We start from the raw sequence: 18,715 nt of genomic DNA, 5'->3' as shown, positions 1-18,715 counted from the left end.
CAGAGAGAGTGGGCAGGGACTTTGGGTGACATCACGGGCATCAACAATCAGGGCTGCTCAGAGGTTCATGTGGGCAGGACATGGTCACCACAGCTGGTTGCAGGCGTCTGCTCGCTCAGGACAGCAGGTGGAGGACACACAGGCATCAGACAGTTGTACAAAATCCTTCCAATTGTTCTTTATGGGGTGTCCCAGGCATGGGGGGGTCCCAAGGGCTGCAGAGCCCATGCACTGGCTCATCCTGGCTCTGTGACCCTGCATCTATGTCCTCTTGCTTTCTGCTTCAGGGGTCAGGGGTCCTGGCTCCGTGTGGGAGCTGAGCCCTCAGCCTCCTGTCCCCCGGCGGGGGCCGTGACACCCACACTGCGGAGCTCACGGCCCAGCTTCTCCACTATTTTGCGGAAGGGTGGTCGGCGCGCGGGCTCTGCCTCCCAGCAGCTGCCCATAAGGGTGTGCACAGAGCCTGGGCAGCCATCGGGGGGCTCCATGCGGTAACCCTTCTCCACAGCCTCTGAAACCTCCTTTAGTGACTGTAGACACAGGGTTGTATTGTAGCGTGGGTGGAGGGCAGTCAGTGACACAGGATACACAGGCTGCCCCTCCCTCCCCAGGATGCTGCTCACCATCTTGGGGTATGGGGCTCTTCCATATGAGAAGACTTCCCACAGCAGCACCCCAAAACTCCAGACATCCGACTTGCTGGAGAAGCGCTGTTGGGGCAGAGGTCAGGGTGAGGAGAGCCCCTCTGCCCTCCCTGGACACAATCCCAAGCTACTCTCCTCCTCCGTGCTAAGCCCAGGTCTGCTTCAGAGATGGGGAATCAGGCTGAGGGAAGCTCTAGGAAGAACATTGTAGGCCCAGGGCTCACTGGAGAGGCAACCATTTTCCCTTGAAGCTCAGAGAGGTCAAGGGGTGTGCATAGGGTCACAGAGCACAGTCAGAACATCAAACGCCCTCTGAGGAATCCCATAATCCCAGAGAGAGGTGGAAGGCTGCTCACCCCGTTTTTGAGAGCCTCAGGTGCTGTCCACTTGACTGGCAGCCGGCTTGAGTCCAGCCCCTTGCGCTCTGCCTTGGCTAAGCCAAAGTCACTGACCTTGGCCACCAAGTCCTCAGAGACCAGGATATTTCGAGCAGCCAGGTCCCGGTGCACCAGCTTCTTGCTCTCCAGGTACTCCATGCCTTCAGCAACATGACTAGAGACAGACAAGGCCAGCTCACCCTGGAGTCAGGCCTCAGTTTCCCCTTCCACTTTGGGACCTACCTTCCTGGACTGAATGTCACTTACAGAGCAAACTGCAGAAGCTGAGAGGTGCTCACAAGCGCACGGCCGCGCGTGCGCAGGAAGTTCACCAGGTTGCCCTGTTTAAGGGGAGGGACTTGGGGGTCTCCAGGCTGTTGGGCCACCCCTTCCTGTCCGCCCACCCACCACCCTGCACACCTTGCTCACGTGCTCCATGACAATGTACAAGCCATGGTGCAGGATCACACCCAGGAGTCGCACTAGGTTCCTGTGCTGCAGCTTCCTGGGGGTGCAGGGATGCAGAGGGTGACATGAAGTGAGTATACACCTGGGACCCCAGCCCTGGGACCCGGTCCCACCCAAACACTCACGTCATCACAGCCGTCTCGTCCAGGAAGGCCTGGGCTGTCACATCACACTTGATATTCTTCACAGCCACCTTCTGTCCCAGGTACTCACCCTGTAGGACAGCTGTGGAGGAGGATAGAGCTCAGGACCCACCAGCAAGGCAGACAGACAGACCTGCTGATACCCTTGCCTGGAATCCCCCAGTGAGGGGCTGGGGGAATGGCCTGGGCAGACAGTTGGAAATAGATTCAGGAGGCCTTGCTCCACCCCCAGGCCCCGAATGAGAAAAAATAATTCATGCAAATACGATGGCTGTCTCATTATTCAGGATCCAAACTTCTGTTCCATGAAGGAGCCCACAGGTACTGCCCATGTTTGCATAATTTCTGGCTGGCGCGACTGAGACGTGTGTGCAGTCTACTGTCCTCTGACCCACGCCCCAGAATAAAGCACACAGGGAAGGTTTTCTGAGTAGTAAAGGATCCTGGGAGGTGAGGGTGTGGCTACTTCCCAGACAGCCCACACCTGTCCTGCGCTGTCCAGTTGAGAGGTCAGTTCTGAACACTGCCTGCTGTGTCCCCTCCTCACCTCCAAACTCCCCCTCTCCAATCTGTGCTCCCAGAGTCAGATGCTGCAGGTCAAGCAGCCAGCCAGCTGTAGGAACAAAGAGAGCCATTGAGAAGGGGGCAGGAGCACTGCCTGCCCTTCCCACCCAGCTTGCATTCAGTGAGACTGGGAGAGCTGACACCCCCCACAGCTGGGCACACCTGAACATGTGCCTGTCCCAGCAGCTGCCCTAAGGCTGCATGAAGGACACCCCACTCCCGGTACCATTTACAGTCCTGCAAGCCATAGCCGTCCCAGCCTTCGTCAGAGTACAGTCCCCGCTAGGTTCCCTAGACTTGAGCCATGGCTCCAGGACCTCCCTCTAGGGACAAGGAGTATGGCTGCCCTGTGGCCCGCCATGCCTCTGGGAGGGCCTTCCCCTTCCTGGTCCACACAGAACAAAAGGCACAGAAATACAGAGAGGTTCGCACAGGTTCTGGAATCTTCCAGGGCTGTAGTCTCCCTAATCTTGTACTCTGTACAGACCCGCCGTTGCCTCTGAAAGCCCTCCCTCCCTCCCAAAGCCCTCTAAACCCCGCACTACCGCCACTCTGAAGATTCAAGCAGGACAGACACCTCTCCACTGTGGTTTTTGTCTCTAGGATTCCAGAGCCCCCACTGGATAAGTGTGACAGGGTTGGAAGATGCAAGGGCTTAACCAAGCCAAGGCTGGGGCATGAGGGTGAGCAATTAAATTAGGGGTGGGGGTCTGGGAGCTGCGAGTATTCATGAGGATGCTTCCCTCTGCAGGATGGCTCTCATACCCTTGGCGAGCTCCTCCTCTGCAGACTTTGCACCCTGTTTCCTCCTTGGCTTCACCAGCTTGGTGCAGATGGCCCCCTTGTCCTTGGTGTAGTGCTGTGGAGGCCACCGGCCATGAGCCTCTGCCCTGCAGGACCCTGCTCCCACCCCACCCCAAGTCTCAGTGAGGTTGCCAGACTCCTCTAAGTGACAGGCTAAGGTGAATGGGTTTCCATGGCAACAGTGTGTGTGGGGGGGTGTAGAATGGAAACTGAGGGGTGGGTGGTGTGAACGTAGAGCTCCCTAGGGAGGAGACCCCAGTTCTAGAGACAGAGTGACAGCTCCTAGAGCTACCATTCATATTTCCATCCCTCCTTCCCCAGCCTTGCCCCACATATCACCTCCACCATGTCCATCAGATTACAGAAACACACGGCCTCATCGATGGTGAGGTGCCCATCGCGATGCAGGACACGGTAGTGGATAACATCACGGCCGAAACTGACACACAGAACATAGTCTCCAGGGTGACGAGCTGATTCCCTCACAAGGAACAGCCCGTCCTCAGGTGGCTGCAGCTGCTGTATGGCTTCCTGGCCGGAGATCTTGCCATGAAACCATCTGTGGGGATGTGTGTGGAGAGGGTACCGTGTGAGGCAGGGGTGAAGGGGGCTGGGGCCCTCAGCCACCCCCCAGGGTGCCACTCACGGCATGAGGCTGAGCTTGGGGTCTGTGGAGAGGGCCTCCCGCTGTCGCAGAGCAGTGGCGGCCAGCAGTCCTTCCTGCCCACTGCTGTGGTGCTTGGCTCGGTACCAGCTCTTGTCCTGCACAGGAAGGGAACAGATGCGGGGAAGGAGCTGGTGGGTGTCTGCCCTGGCACCCCTAAGGCACACCACCTACCCTCCAGCTCCCCTCTCACCTCACAGGCCTCCAAGATGGTCACCATGTCACCCTTTCGAAAGGCTAGCTCACCGGGCTTGGGGCGAGAGTTCTCACACTTGGTCATGCATTGAGTCCCAGGGGCCCAGCGCTGCTGGGAAGTAGACAGGGGCAGGGATGTCAGGGACCGACCTCGGGGACAAGTGGGAATTGGAAGGGACGGAGAGACCTGAGAGAAAGCTGGGGCTGGTGAGGATAGAAGACAGGACAAGGGAATAGTGAAGACACAAGCCTGTAGCCTAGCTCTCAGAAAGCTGAGGCAGGAGGACTCCAAACCAGCCAAAGGCCAGCCTGGGCTACAGTGAGACTTTGTTTCAAAAACTAAAAGATGATGCCAGGCGTGGTGGCCAACACTTGTAATCCCAGAACTCCGGGCAGGGGTGGGGGTAGCAGAGGACAGTGGATCTCTGAGTTTGAGGCTAGCCTGGAGACTCCCAGGTCCCAAGCCAGGCTCACCTACACACTGAGACCGTCTCAAGGGTAAAATAAAATGAATAGAAGTCTGGGGGTGATGTCTAATACAGAGAGGAAGGGGTGGGAGGGAAACAGGGTCACAGAGAGAGGCAGAATTAGAGTCACAGGAGGCCAGTATGGCAGGGGGGAGGGGTCCTTGGGGACTGTCAGATGTGGGCACTTGCTTAAGTGGGGAGGGGCATGTTCCCTCCCCCAAAGGGGACAGTTGAAAAAGGTTTGGTGACTCAGGGCCCCCACTCACCGTCGGCATCCTAGCTGCAGCGGGCGGGGGGTGCCACGCGCCAAAGAATCTAGGGCTCACCTGTGAAGGGAGGCAGTGTCATGCTGGGCGTGTCCCCAGGTCCAGCTCCTTCCTCAGGGTCTGGCCTGGTAGCAGCCAGGAAGCAAAGTGCCTCCCTCAAATCATCCCTTGGATGGCTTAGGTGTGGAGCCCCTCTGCAGCCCTTGGCTTTAGGGATGTGATCATTACCCGAGACAGGTCCCTAGACTCCCAGCCTTCAAAGGCCAGCCAGGAGACCCGGGAGCCTCGCCTTGCCATTGCTCGGGAAGGGAAACTGAGGCCCAGAGTCAGGAGTGGAGTGATCTGGCCCAGGTGGCAGCCAGGGCTGTGTGTGAGGAAGAGCTGGGCCTGTGGCTTCCTCTTTCCTGGGCGTGGGCAGAGGAGGCTGTGGGCAGGGGCTGTGACTCAAGGTCATTCCTGGGAATCTGACCCTAAGCGGAACCTGGGGAGACCAGGCTCCCGTATGGCTCCTGGCTCTTCGGGTCGCAACGGATCACCAAAGAAGCATCTTGAGAGGACCCACCCCATCCCAGCGCAGGCACTGCAGGGCTGTGGCTGCCCGGATCCCCGGCTGGTGGCTGGCAGGGGGCAGGGCGGGAGGTTGGGGTGCGCTCCTGGCCTCGGACTCAGTGGGGTTTGCACGGCAGCCACGCAGGCGGAGGCGCACGTGCATCTGGGCACAGGTGCCACCAGCCACCCCCGTGTGTGCGACACAGGCGCCAGTGAGATGCGTGCACCTGTGCTCGTGCCTGCGGTGCACAAGGGCCCTGCAGTGACCACCGGGACTCGCGCACTCAGAGACTTGCACGCCGCACCCAGAAAAAAAACAAACAAACAAACAAACAAAATAAAACAAAAACCAGCCCGTTGCACCCGACGCCCCCGGGTCCAGGACCGTTTCGAGGGTGGTGTCCCCTCTCCACCCACGCACACACGCTCACCTGCTTAGGGCGCGACCCCCGGAGGGTCCCTGCCAGCGGGTCGAGCGCCCAGTGGCTCAACTCGGAGCAACTTGCAAGGCTTCCTCATTTTGGGGCAAGGATGGAGGGGACCCGGCTCGGAGCCCCCGCGGGTCCTAGCGCCGGCCTCACTAAGACCGCGCTGCCACCTCCTCCCGCTGCGCCTCCCACTCCGTCCGGGTGGGGTGCTGAGTACCAAGTGCTGGGTGCTCTCAGGTCCCCGCTGAATCCTATCCTTCCTTCGCCCACCCTGGGAAAGCTGGGAGCGCGGAATGGCTCGGGCACGCGCAGGTGCTAGTAGTAGGAAGGAGCTCCCTGTCCGGGAAGGAGAGCAAGGCAAGCTGCTCTCTCCTGCTTGGTCTGCCTGTACTTCCAGACATGCCAGTTAGTCTGCTGTGGAGCACTCAAAGGGCTGTCCTCCCAGCCCTCGAGAGGCAGAAGCAGGAGGATCTCTGTGAGTTGGAGCCCTGCTTGCACTACAATAGAGAGCTCCATAGTGAGAACTTGCCTCAAAAAAATAAAGCAAATAAAACCTAATTAAGTAATTAAGCACAAGTTTGGGCAGAGGTGCCTAGAAGCACCCTGGTGGACACGACACTTCCAGAAGCCACAGTCGTTAGTCACAAGTCCCCAGCAGATGCAGGCACCCACTGAGGATTCCTTGGCCAGGGAGGCCCAGGGACCTGGAACCAAGGCAGCTTGAAGTTCCACTTTTCTCGGACCCTATTGCTGATGACAGTGTCTGAGTCACAGGCTCCCTCCCTCCTGTCACCATCAGCCACCACCCACGCTGCCAGCAGATGCCCCATGGGTGCAGTAGTGGACCAAGTGTTCTGCAGTAACCAACTGCTTTCTGACTCACTCCGGGCCTAGCGAGACCTCCTCCAGTTGTCTTACCAGTGGACTTTGTACAGATGTTTATTTTAGTACCTACAGTTAGCAAAGGTCCAAAAGTGGGGCCTGGGAATGGGGCTCAGTGGGTGACACACTGTGGTGTCACAGGCCTGTCACCTCAGCACTGGAGAGGCAGAAGCAGAAGGATCAGGAGTTAAGGGCATCCTCAGCAACATGGTCAATTTAAGGCTAGCCTGGGCTACCTGAGAAGTATATGTGTTAAAACAGCACTGGCCCTCGGGGTTGAAGGACACATGCCTGCAATCAAGCCTTGGGAGAGGCTGGCAGGGGAGGATCAGGGGACAGAGGACAGTTCCTTCTTCTCCCCCCCCCCCCCAGACAGGGTTTCTCTGTGAAGCCCTGGCTGTCCTGGAACTCACTCTGTAGACCAGTCTGGCCTCGAACTCAGAAATCCGCTTGCCTCTGCCTCCCAAGTGCTGGGATTAAAGGTGTGTGCCACCATGCCAGACTCAGGACATTTCCTATAACACACCATAAACAGCGTCTCTGTGCTCTCTGGTCTCTGAGGAGCTGGGTGAGGCATCTGGGGTGTGGCTCCCTCCTTCCTGGGGCCCGTGTGGCTATCGTTCCAGGCCTGCTACGGACGCATCTTTGTTGGTAAGCCATCACAGCTATCCGAAATAGATGTGCCAAACCACAGAATGAAGAGAGGAAACCACTGCTGGTCACAGTCTGTCCCTTCTAGACACTTGATGTGGGTGGGACACGGGAGTGTTAAGGGATGTTTATGATGGCACAGGAGGCTGGGGCCAGGCTCAGTGGGCACAGCACTCACCTGGTGTGCACAAAGCCCCGGCACCGGTCCAGCAACAGGGAGACTGGGGTAGAGGATCAGGACTTCAAGGCCAGCCTCAGCAAGTTGGGATGACCTGGGCTATGTGACTCTGTCTCAGAAGGAGGGATATCAGATGCCCCAACACTTTGCTTTAAGACGCTGTCACTTGTAGCCCATGCTAGCCTCAAACTCATCACGCTCCTCCTCTGCATGGGGGGAGGGGGGAGGGCTGCTGGGATGACAGCGGTGCTGACCATCCAGTCCTCCTGACAGATGTTTAAAGTCAGCACCTTCAGAGGTGCCAAGGAACCTTTTGCTTCCTTGTGCAGGGCCCACTTTGCAGATGGGGAAACTGAGAGCTCTGAGACTCAACTGCTATCAGTCAAGGCACTGGGGACACCTAAGCGTCTCGGTTTCCATGGAGCTTGTCTCAGGCTGCATCGCGGCCAGCTCTGCCTGCCCCAATTAGTATGCCTTTAAATTTAGCTGTGTGGTGCTTCTCAAGCTAGGGGGACTCCGGGATTCAGGGAAGGACAAGGCTTCCTGTGGGGAAAATTCCCCTCTCTTTGACATCCAGTTGCAGTCGGCCCTCCACCCTCCTCTTCTATTTGTTTGAGACAGCATCTCGCTGCATTGCCCAGGCTAGCCTAGGACTCCTGGTCATAATATACAAAACACCCAAGGACAGGGCAATAGAAGTCAGCTTTAAGTCATGTCTGCCATACAAAAAAGGGATCGAAGTCCACCTTTACCCACTCACTGAAAGCAGGACACAGGAAGAGCCAGAGGGCGGGGCTTCCCCTTGAAAGGTGATGAGAGGACCCAAGCACAAGGGTGGGCCTCGGATTCACACACTCACACACTAAGATGGATGTTTTAAAGTGCCACTGGCAAATAGACTTTAGCAGCCCCTCCCTGTTTCTGAATTTTCTTTTTTTATAGTGAGAAAAACCTAGACCTGTATAATTTTTTTGTTTGTTTTGACACAGGGCTTTTGTCTGTAGACCAGGGTGTCCTTGAACTCAGGGATCCTCCTGCCCCTGGCTCTGTTATAAAAATTTAACAAAATGCCTCTGACATAAAAGTCACCATTTTACCCCCTCGTCAGCTCTGCACGGAGCTCACTCGCCCTCACAGTGCAGCGACACCGTCTGTCTAGAGACGCCTCAGTCCCCACAACTACAAGCTCTGTCCCACACTAACTCCATCCCCTCCCCTGCCCTGGGCCCTCACCTGCCCACTTGTGTCTCTGTAGGTCTGACTCAGACCCTGTGGTCCATGTCACTGGGCATCGTGTCCCCAAGGGTCATATGCCTTGGTACAGCAGTCACAGTGTTCTTCGTGGGTGTATAATATTCTAGCGCATGGCTGGACCACACCACGTATGCCCATTCTTCCCTTGGAGAAGTCTTTCCTGTCTCCTTGGTCAGTAAAGATCACGCAACATCTTTTCAAAATGTCAGTCAACATGGGGTGGGGGAGCCTGGGATTGCGGGGGGGAGGGGAAGTGAGCTGCAATCGCCCTCCTAAGGAACACCAGTCCTCTGGCTGGCTCTTACTTCTAGCCAAGATGGTCATTGCCTTTCCTGAGATCAGCAGTGACCTTGCACAAGCCGCTTCGGTCTTCCGGACCCCTCCTGCCTGGGCTAAGGCCCCGCCCACACCCCATGCGTCATCTGCGCCCACTCACCTTGTCTCCTAGCAACGCTCCCCTGCATCCGCAGCCTGGGTCGAGCCTTTAGCACCCTGGCGGTCAGGCCGATTTCCTGCCTTATCTTGGGTCCAGCTCTGTGCTTTGGCCTCAGTTGGTCCACACAGGGTCCCCTGTCCCGTGGGGACGGGACTTGGGGCGGGAGGGTCAGATGCTGCGGTTCTTTGCGGCTTCAGCGAGCTGCGCGGCCCAGACGGGACTCCATCTGGACCCAACTCCAAGCTCACAAAATGATGGATGTTGCTTTCTAGTCGCAGAAGCTTCGTGGTTTGGGGTTGCTAGGCGGGTCCGACTTAACTCTTTGTCACCTGGTATGGACTCGTCTGCCTTCCCAAGTAGACTCGGGTGGGCTTGGTGGAGAGGTTCAGTGCAGAGCAGAGCGCAGAGCAGGGTGGGGGTGGGGGTAACGTGGTGCTTTCCCGTTGTCCCTGAGCCAGGCCACCAAGGTCTGGGCTTCTGATCCCCCCCACACACACCCACGAGCTCTATGAAGCATTGTCCCCCATAACCAGCCACAGAGACAAGGGCGCTGGGCACCGCCAGGAGTTTGGTTACCCATGTGTACTTGACTCAGCTAGACCCAGTGTCAGGCGGACATCTCCAGTCTGTGGTGTCCCCAGTGCCCCACTTGGCAGGAGTGGGTAGTGGGCAAGGAGAAGCCCGGGGCTAGGAGCACCCAGGGAGGACGACACTGGTCTTCACGGGCCGGCTGAGGGTGGCTCCGATGGAGACCATGCTTAGATTCAGTGTTTCACCGGGAGTGTGCGTGTGTGTGTGTGTGGGGGGGGGGGGGTACTAAGGAAAAGGAGAGGGAAACTGGAAGGCAGGCCTGGGGTCTGTGAGTCTCCCACATTCCTCCAGGAAGCCAGAGCAGAGCATTCCATCAGGACCTGACCCGGGTCTGGGTCCCACTAGTGAGGGTCGGCACAGTGGCAGTCACAAGGCTGCTCCTGCCCCTGGAGCTCTGCCCACACTCACAATGCAGCCTGGTGTGGGAGGCTGAGGGCTGGTGGGTACGGTCACCTGGACCCCTGAGTGAAGGACATGAAGGCCACAGTGCACATGGGCAGATCTGCTTTATTCCCCACCCCAGTCAAGTTCTGGATGATTCTACAGACTCCAGGCATTGCGCAATGTGTGGGCTGGCCTTTAAAAGCCACAGGTAGAACGGAACAGGGTTGAAGCCTAGGGGTGATACCAGGGGGTCCAAAGGAGGCAAAGGAGGCCTAATGGATAGAGCTGTGTCCACACCCAGTGGTCCACAGGGTGACATGGGGCAGAGTCGGCCATCTGCGGAAGGCACTCAGTGACTGGGGCTGGGGTTGCACTGTGGGATGACAGTGTCCTCACAGCTGGTGTGCAGTGAGGGGCTCTGTGTAAAGGTTATGGTGGGTTTTGGGCCTGGGGAATCTCATTCTGTGCTCTCTGCTCCTCTACCCCAACTCTGTGACCCATAGAATCTTCCAGGCCACCCTTCCTGGCATCTCAAGGAGGCAATTCAGATCCCATTCACTTATGACATTAAGGGAGTTTCAAATAGCAATTAAAACCAAGGAGGTCACTGCTATCTGGCCTGGGGGTTGTGGGTGTCAGCCATAAGCATGGGGGTCACCCAGGGGGACCCCCATAGCGTCGTAAATAAACCTACAAACACAATGACAAAGGCATCCACATCAGGAGGAGCCAGCAGCTGGAGGGACCACACCTGTTCAGGTATGGGAGGTGTAGGTTGGTGGTGATGACTGGCTCAAGGCAGCCCTGCTGTGCCCTGCCGGCCCCGCTTCCTCTCCCTGGTGCCCTCCTGGGCCTGACTAGCCTCCCTCATCCTCTTCCGGGCCCGGGCCCCGGCCCCGAATCTGGTCCGTGGAGGTAACTGTTCCATGTGAAGGACCTTGTGTATCTGCCGGAAGGCCACAAGACGCAGGGCACGCTGCAGACAACGGGTCCCATCAGGGTGTGCTAGCCTAGCCCGGCCTCCGGGATCAGGCCTGCGCCCAGGGACCAGGGGGCTGGGCTGTTTGTTCTGTTGCTTGTTACAGTTTCTGGTACCAGGCACGTGGTCCTGGGGAATGTCACCACCAGCAGGTGGCACAGGATGGCCTGGAGCTCTTGGGACCCCACCAGTACTTCCTGGGTAGAGGAACCCCAAATTCCTTGTAAGATACTCAACCCCCATGAGAGGAGCAGTGTTTGGTACGTGGGCTGTGTGGCTGTGTCCTTCTGAGACGAGCTCCTGGAGCCAGGTCTAGCCTCAGAGACGAGCTCCTGGAGCCAGGTCTAGCCTCAGAGACGAGCTCCTGGAGCCAGGTCTAGCCTCAGACACGAGCTCCTGGAGCCAGGTCTAGCCTCAGACACTCTCAGTAATCAGAGACAGTCTTGACGCCCTGACCCTTCCGCCTCCGCCTGCACTGCTCCGAGGGACCCAGGGCTGTGTGTGGCGGGTCTCACACATGGCCCGGGCCAGTCAGCGTTGCCTGTGGGCGTGCCTTACTCCCGGCCCCACTCCTGCATCCAGAATGTGGGAGGGGACCCACGTACCTGCGCGCTGGCCGTCAGGTCTTCTCGCTGCTGTGGGGTCATGGGCTCCAGGGCGTCCTGCGGACCTTTCTCACAAGGGTCCTGTAGCCCCGGGCCATCTGAGCCAGGAGAGGGAGGGTGGGCACCCTTACGAGGGACTAGTGGGCCGCAATGGGCCACCTCGCCTCGGTGGGTCACGGCGCATGTGGTCTGTGCTGTGTCTGAAGCACGCTGACCCATGGGCCACATTGGGCAAGGTCTGCCTTGGCTACACAGGGTCCCTATGGCACCTTTGTATTTGTGCCTGTGGGTGTGCCCCAGCTTATGTGATTACACAAAAGTTCCACATGTCAGGCCTGACCTTTGACCCTCCTTTCCCATTCAGATTCAGGATCCAGGAACTCTCAGGGGATACCATTCCTGACCATTCTTTTGTTGTTTGTTTGTTTGTTTTTGTTTTTTTGTTTTTCGAGACAGGGTTTCTCTGTGTAGCCCTGGCTGTCCCGCAACTCACTCTGTAGACTATGTAGACTAGGCTGGCCTCGAACTCAGAAATCTGCCTGCCTCTGCCTCCCAAGTGCTGGGATTAAAGGCATGTGACGCCCATTCTTGACCCTTTGAGAGAGGGCACTGTGTCCATTTCTGTTCCTCAAACTCCTTATGGCAGAGGCTGACCTTGAACTCCCAAACCTCCCGCCCTTGCCTCCCTAGTGCTAGGGATGTGACACAGGGGCTTTGGGTACTCTAGGTGAGTGCTCTGCCCACTGAGCCGCAAGCCCCACACTGTGGCTCTGGAGTCACGGCAGAGTTCTGTGGCTTCCCTTGAACCCCAGTCATGGTTCCAGTGCACTTGGGCTGGGTAGGCACCAGCTGCAACTGGCCACAACACATGATACAGCCAGTAGTGTGAACTGTGGTGGCGGCACAGGGGCAGCCCTGGTTTGGGGATGGAGCCAACTCCTGCCCTTGTCCTGCTCTGTCCCTAGAGGGCAGCGGCATGCCTCTGCCCTTTGGGCTGTAGGCTATGCACAGGCTCCCAGTGGGTGGAGTGACCTCTTCTGCTTGGGTATGCGTGTGGATGGTCATGGCCTCTGCTGCCCATGCCCTAGACCCCTATCTCCTGTCCCATCACTGACCTGTCAGGAGCGCGCCGGTGGCCACGTACTCCAGGACCCGACGCATGGCATCCCCTGGGCTCAGGGGCCGGGGTGCACTGCTCAGAACCTTCTCCACAAGCAGCTCCATGGCCTGCAGGAGACATGGGGGAGGGGTGGCGACTACATGAAAGGAAGGGCTGTGGCTCGGCTGATAAACAAGGCCTGCTAAGGCAGGTGTCCGTGGCCAGCACAGGTTCAGCGTCCTGTGACACAGGCTGTTAAAGTCCTCTGCAGCGCAGCCAGCACAGGGGACACCCTGGGTCCTCACCCGATGCCAGTCCGTGTGAAGAGAGCCTGTACCCCCGGGACATCTGCAGAGGGTCTGGACTTCACCTCCCAGCGTGGGATTTATGGTGGCAGGCAGCCATGACAGTGACCCAAGGCATCTTCTCACACTGAGGGGCCTGGTGACACCCACACACTCTGCTGAGGAGACACCTGGCTGGCCCCCACCTGTGCTTCCCCACGGTCCCCTGCGGCCTTACCCAGGCAGGCAGGGCCCCCCAGGGGGGCAGGCAGCGGCACAGCTCCCTCAGAACCCTGATGACGATCACACATGGCTGCAGGCCGCTGGCTCGAGCCTTGGGGAGGAGACACTGTTGGTTGGGGAACTCTGGGGCAGACCGTGGTTGGTGACTGTCCCCACTGCAGCCCACCCTATGACCTGACCTGGAACCACTTAGCATGGCGGAGGGCTGCCAGGGTCTCAAGGCACCTCTCCCGGTCTAGGACGTCCTCTGGGTCAGACAGAGCGTCTTGCTGTCCTAGAAGGGATAGAACCCAAGTCCCGTTCTGCCGAGCCCCAGTCTCGTTGGGTGACTGTGCTCAGGCAGGCTGTCCTGACTGAGTCGGGCCCCCCTCTGCACTCCACCCTGGCCTCTGACTCATAGTCCCACCCCACCCCCCCCCAGGCTGGAATCACAGGCTGATGTCCCACTCAGCGCCTACAGCGTTCTAAGTGAGCGACAGCCCTGCAGGTTTCAGGTCTGGGGCCTGGTCACACTGAGAGACCCTGTCCCTAAACTCCATAAGCTGGGGCGTGCGTGGTTCAGTGGGAGAGGACCTTCCAGGCACGTGCAAAGGCCCTGAAACACCAGCCCTTCACTCCACCGCCCCAGACTGTGCGACCCCATGTGACCCAGAGCAGGGTGAGCAGCCTGCTGTGTCATGCGGGGGCTCAGGGCAGGGAGCCGGGGTGTACCTTGTTTTACAGAGGGATCTTCCCGCATCAGAGGTGAGGTGGCAGACACAGTGACCTTCACCCCGGGCTCCACACAGGCCGAGATGACAATGTTGGCGTCACGGTCAGATGAGACCTCGTACTTGTCTTCTGCCACGATCTAGGCATAGACATGAAAAGAAGCCACGTGACTCCAGCAGAGCGCCCGGTACACGTGAGCAGGGGCGCCGCCGGCTCGCGGACCCATCCCTTCATCCCTGTGCCTGCTGCCAGGGTTCCAGACCCTGTACCAGTGACCTCTGTGTGACTTGAGACCCACCAGAGGAGCATACATATGGCAATGCTGAGGAGCCTCTGTATGTAAAGAGCACCTGTTGTTCAATAAGATGTGGCTTAATAGAAAAACAACTGGTCATGAACAAAACATCAGACAGAAAAGTAAAAACAAGCGGCCCTTCCTTTGCGCAAACCAGTCACTTCTGTGTCAGACAGAAGGAAACTAAAACTGTCAAGCTACTGCTGACACCTGTGAGTACAAAGTCTAGGAAGTTGTGTGTGTGTGTGTGTGTGTGTGTGTGTGTGTGTGTGTGTGTGAGCGCTACCTGCGCGCACGCAGACCATGTCAGGAGGGAGGGACAGCAAGGGCCCCCAGGGCGCTGCACTCCTGAGTACCAGGGACCTGGCCCCTCTACAGGGAGCACAGATTGAAAGACACTGCTGCCATGCATGCATCAGTACTGAGAACAGACCCAGAGCCCCACACATGAGAGTGCTCACCACTAAGCTACAGCACGAGCCCTGTCACAGCTTGCTATTCTCCTGTCTCAGTTCCAGGAGGACAGGTGTACACCTGGCCCCTTTCTTTTGTGTGTGCCAGGGCCAGAGACCAAAGTCAGACTGTTTCTCAATTGATTTCCACCTCACTTTTTAAAGCAGGGTCTCCCACAGGCCCCCAGATCCCTGCTTGGCCAGGCTGCCTCAGGGATCCTGCCTCCCGAGGGCTGGGATTGCAGGCATGAACCTCCACACCTGGCCTACGACTGACTTTTACACAGTTTCTTGAGATTCGAACTCAGATCCCAGCGCCTATGTGGGAGGTGACGGAGCCAGCTCCCAGCCCTGTGGGCCTCTCTGTCCTCTAACTGCAGACCCTGTCCTGGCCTTGCTCTTACAGACAGCTCTCGGGGCAGCTCCTGCTTGATCCTCTGCAGCAGGGAGTGCGTGGGCTTCTTGGAGCAGAGCAGGGTCAGCTGCACACTGTGGTCCCCACGGAGGACCAGGCCCTTGGCCAGAATGCCAACCCGCACCACACCCTTCAGCATCCTCGGTGGTGGAGACGCCAGGGTGCTACGGAGACAGAGAGGCAGAATGTGTCAAGAGGGAGGGGCAGCATAGGTTCCCAGGTCCTGAGTTCCAGGTCCTGGACCCTCTACAGGGGACATAGATGCTGCCACCCCCATACCCATCCTGCAGCCCACACAAGCAATCTGATCCCGGAGAGGCCAGACACCTACCTACAGTCTATACAGCTACCTGTGTGTGATCGACCTATCTGTCTGTCTGTCTGTCTGTCTGTTTACCTGTGCATCATCTCTATATCTGAAACAAGGGCTTACTGTCTAGCCCAGGCTAACCTCATTCACAGCAATCCTCCTGTTTCAGCTTCCTGAGTACTGGGATTACCAAGACCAACAAACAGGGAAACAGGGTAAGAGGGACTTTCTCTGTCACAGGCCTGGCAGAGGAATTTGAGACAAAGCAGTGGGACAGAGCCCTGAGGCACTGACCCGTGCTGGCTGCTCTCTTCCGCCAGGGTGTCTGACACCAGTCTGAGGGCTCGCTCTGTGTGGGACACGGCCGTCTGGATGGCCTGCAGCTCTTCTTCCGTGGGGTAGATGGAGGCGTGCTTGCACATGACGTGACGGTCGTCGCTGCTCTCTGGTCGACGCCCTGACTGTGGGGAGAGCTACCCTCATCAAGGGTGGGCTGGGATAAGACATCCAGGCCCGGCAGGACTTCGGAGAGTGCTGAAGGGCCAGGCAGGCTGCAGGGAGCCAGGGAGTGTGACCATTGGCTGAGCAGCCCCCATGGGGGAACACATGCAGGGGACTTGGGTTTGGGTGGGGCAGCTCTCCTGTGGCACATTCTTCCGTTTCCAGGCCAGAGGCTAAGAGCCACATAGTGTGTGTCCTCCTCAATCGAGAGGCCAGCCTTAGGTCCCTGCTCAGCCTATGAAGACAGACACTTCTGGAAGGCTGGAGGGAGCCACAGCGTGGGACAGACTGACATGCTGGACCCACAGCACTGGGTAGTCTTCAGGGTCCTCTGCCCTCTGAGGGGCTCCCAAGGCCTGGTGGGGACTGAGTGTCCTACAGGTTACACCAGCACGCACCTGGCGCCGGGCGGTGGCCATCCCTGGCCTGGTAGTGGGAGCTGGCAACGCCCACGCAGGAAACCCTGGTAGCTGTTCCTCAACCTGGGGCTGCGGAGTCTCCTCAGGCTGCCTGCTGTGTTCTTCCTGCTGCCTGTGGGGACCAGATAGGGACATGGGGCTGTGGTTGCCAGAGGCCTGGGAACATCAGAGGTCAGGGGTCATGGGGGCATCAGAGGTCAGGGGACATGGGGATATCAGAGGTCAGGGGTCATGGGGACATCAAAGGTCAGGGGACATGGGGGCATTAGAGGTCATGGGATACAGAGAAGGTAGGAAATGTCAGGTGTTGAAGGAGGGTGTGAGGAGGCCAGGGGGGGGACACCATGGTCACCTCAGCTCAGAGTCCCAGCGCCTCGTATCCTCCAGCTGTGTCTGTGCCTGCTGCCGCTGCCTCTGCAGCCGCTTGGCCAGCACCCTCTGCATGGGGCCACTGGGCCGGGCAGCTACTGGAAGAGTAGGATCCACTTTCTTCTGCAAAGGTAAAGCCAGCCAGGTGGGCGGCCAGCTTGTGGGCACAGAGAAGCCCCATTTAACACCTGCTGTCCTTACAGATTCACGGGCCCTACTACAGCGGCAGTAGGGGGAAGTGGGCTGAGGGGACAGTAGGCTGTACGTAGCCCACAGCAGCCAAAATGGGTCACTTTGGGGAAATGTCCTGCCCAGGCTCTGGGGGTGGCTTTACATAACCAAGACTGCCTAGGTTACTTGTGGGCCACTCATGTTCACTCAGAGTGCCCTCAGGGACCCAAGCACCAGGCGGGGTCATGAGTGCTGTTCCCCAGGGACAGCCACCACAACACTCAGCCAGTGAGGAGAGACAGCAACCAAGTACAAAGCCGGGTGGGCTCCTGGGTGTCGGCGTCTTTGTGCATCTGCAGGGTCTCTGGCAGGACCAGAAGGGGAAACGCCTGCCAGTGAGTAGCTAGGTTCCGAATGTGTCTGCCAGCCCACCCACCTATCTCCATACACACTCCTCACTCCCCTCCCTATCCCCTCTCATGTTCCTCTCCTCACCAGCCAGCCGCCTCCCCCACCCCGTAGCCCTGGCCGGCCTCTGGCGTCCCTGCTGGACACACCCTGTACTGCAGCCGGTGCCGGCGACCAGTCAGGTGCATGTCTCTGGCATTCCGGTCGTTGAAGCTGCATTCGCAGAGCTTGCATCGGAAGCGGATCACCTTCCCCTCGTCACTGCACACCTAGGACAGAACCGGCTCAGCTTCTTGCCGGCCAGCCCTGATGCCCTGGAGGGTGCTGGACAGCAAGACACCCAGGACACCGAGCCTCCCCATGGCGCTAGCAGGGGTGTGTCATCCCATAGAAGTGGCTTTGAAAGCACAGGGAATGCCTCTGACTTGTCCCTTCATCCTCTCAACCCCACCCCAGGGGCAAAGAGTCACCCGACGCCTTGTGTGCTACCAGGAACTCTCTTTGTCCCCAGGAACAAGTAGCAGGCCACCACAGCTGGCTCTAGCTGGTAAGCACTGTTCTGGACAAAGTTCAAGGGACAGAAAGGCATGGCCAGGGGACCACCACCTGTCTCCTGCACACACCCACACATGGGTCACCTGCACACACCGATGGAAGTACCATCCTGGTGTTGCTGGGGCACTGGCCATGGAGCCAGCTGTGAATGGAGAGCTTGTGAGTGGCGACTCCCCTACCCTGGGTGTTTGTGCGGGCGGCAGCCAGCCACCCGGGTGCAGGTGCAGAAAGTGCTGCCCAAGGGCCCTGGGGCTGGCATTCGTAAACCAGGACTTTAGGGTAGGCAGGTCCACTTTGACCCTCCCAGGCAAAGCCATCTGAGGTGGACAGAGCTTGGCTCTCTGGTGCTGTAGAGGAACAGTGGGCCCTCAGGCCAAGTAGGGCTGGACAGGAGGGTCTTGGTGCCCTGGGTGAGCTTTCCCACCTCCTGGTCCTGCTTCCCACCCCTTGTGTGGAAGGTGGACATGAGGATGGGCTAGCGTGGCAGTGGGCCAAAGCTGAGCTCTACCACCAAGACTCAGTGTCCCAGCAGCCGCTTACCTCCTCAACGTACTCTGTGCCCACTGGTGCCATGTCTCCGGAGCTCCCCGAAGCTTCCCCAGGGCCTCCCCTGGTGGCTTCCACCTTGAAGTGTGGTAGCCGCCTGTCTCCAGGTCGGCCGTGCATTGTCTGCAGCTCAGGTGGCCCTGCCAGAAACTGTGGTCGGCTGCAACCTCAGGCCTGCCCCATCCCTTCCCCTATATGCCACGGGACTCTAAACCCGAGGAGGAGCTGGCCACTCCCTCTTGTGGAAACTACCATGGGATCCTGCAGCCAATGGACACTGCCTGTCTGATGCAGATGGGTCACCTCAAGAGAACTCCCAGCCGGGCGTGGTGGCGCACGCCTTTAATCCCAGCACTTGGGAGGCAGAGGCAGGTGGATTTCTGAGTTCAAGGCCAGCCTGGTCTACAA

General features: G+C 58.5%; 2 protein-coding genes across 7 annotated transcripts in view; both read right to left on the bottom strand.

The window, feature by feature from the left end:
• Positions 1-148: 148 nt before the first annotated feature.
• On the bottom strand, positions 149-9,457 carry Matk (megakaryocyte-associated tyrosine kinase). 4 transcript variants are annotated; one of them, XM_029542312.1, is made up of 13 exons: positions 8,971-9,457; positions 4,593-4,652; positions 3,858-3,971; positions 3,647-3,762; positions 3,340-3,559; positions 2,962-3,055; positions 2,180-2,245; positions 1,615-1,714; positions 1,442-1,526; positions 1,289-1,362; positions 1,001-1,196; positions 624-710; positions 149-530 (listed from the first exon to the last, which is right to left on the bottom strand). In XM_029542312.1, exons 2-13 carry the CDS (start codon positions 4,599-4,601, stop codon positions 291-293), a joined length of 1,401 nt encoding a protein of 466 aa, XP_029398172.1. In that variant the 5' UTR covers positions 4,602-4,652; positions 8,971-9,457; the 3' UTR covers positions 149-290. The 4 variants fall into 4 exon arrangements, with proteins under 4 accessions (XP_029398172.1, XP_021060534.1, XP_021060532.1 ...); XM_021204875.2 differs by having other exon boundaries at positions 3,858-3,968; positions 8,971-9,456; XM_021204873.2 differs by lacking the exon at positions 8,971-9,457 and adding an exon at positions 5,573-5,964.
• A 595-nt stretch (positions 9,458-10,052) lies between these two features.
• Positions 10,053-18,715, bottom strand: part of Zfr2 (zinc finger RNA binding protein 2) — a 19,560-nt gene continuing 10,897 nt past the window's right edge. For all 3 annotated transcript variants that reach the window (XM_029542613.1, XM_021204252.2, XM_029542612.1), the window contains 12 exons: positions 18,302-18,457; positions 17,356-17,475; positions 16,611-16,750; positions 16,238-16,370; positions 15,633-15,799; positions 15,018-15,192; positions 13,867-14,005; positions 13,335-13,429; positions 13,151-13,246; positions 12,645-12,756; positions 11,530-11,627; positions 10,053-10,921 (listed from right to left, as the gene is read on the bottom strand). In XM_029542613.1, the coding sequence (XP_029398473.1) occupies positions 10,739-10,921; positions 11,530-11,627; positions 12,645-12,756; positions 13,151-13,246; positions 13,335-13,429; positions 13,867-14,005; positions 15,018-15,192; positions 15,633-15,799; positions 16,238-16,370; positions 16,611-16,750; positions 17,356-17,475; positions 18,302-18,457 (1,614 nt within the window). In that variant the 3' untranslated portion in view covers positions 10,053-10,738. The remainder of the gene's footprint in view (positions 10,922-11,529; positions 11,628-12,644; positions 12,757-13,150; positions 13,247-13,334; positions 13,430-13,866; positions 14,006-15,017; positions 15,193-15,632; positions 15,800-16,237; positions 16,371-16,610; positions 16,751-17,355; positions 17,476-18,301; positions 18,458-18,715) is intronic.

Source organism: Mus pahari, chromosome 9, assembly GCF_900095145.1.
Source record: "Mus pahari chromosome 9, PAHARI_EIJ_v1.1, whole genome shotgun sequence".
NCBI lineage: Eukaryota > Metazoa > Chordata > Mammalia > Rodentia > Muridae > Mus > Mus pahari.
The sequence above is the reverse complement of the archived record's forward strand: the minus strand, read 5'-3'. Positions and strand labels throughout refer to the sequence as shown.

What these genes read in the sequence shown, in the direction of transcription:
- Matk (XM_029542312.1), bottom strand. An exon ending in AGAGGAGGAGCTCGCCAAGG is followed by an intron (nt 2,246 to 2,961) that starts GTATGAGAGCCA and finishes TTGTTCCTACAG; the next exon opens with CTGGCTGGCTGCTTGACCTG. An exon ending in CAGCTTCTGCAGTTTGCTCT is followed by an intron (nt 1,197 to 1,288) that starts GTAAGTGACATT and finishes GTCTGTCTCTAG; the next exon opens with TCATGTTGCTGAAGGCATGG.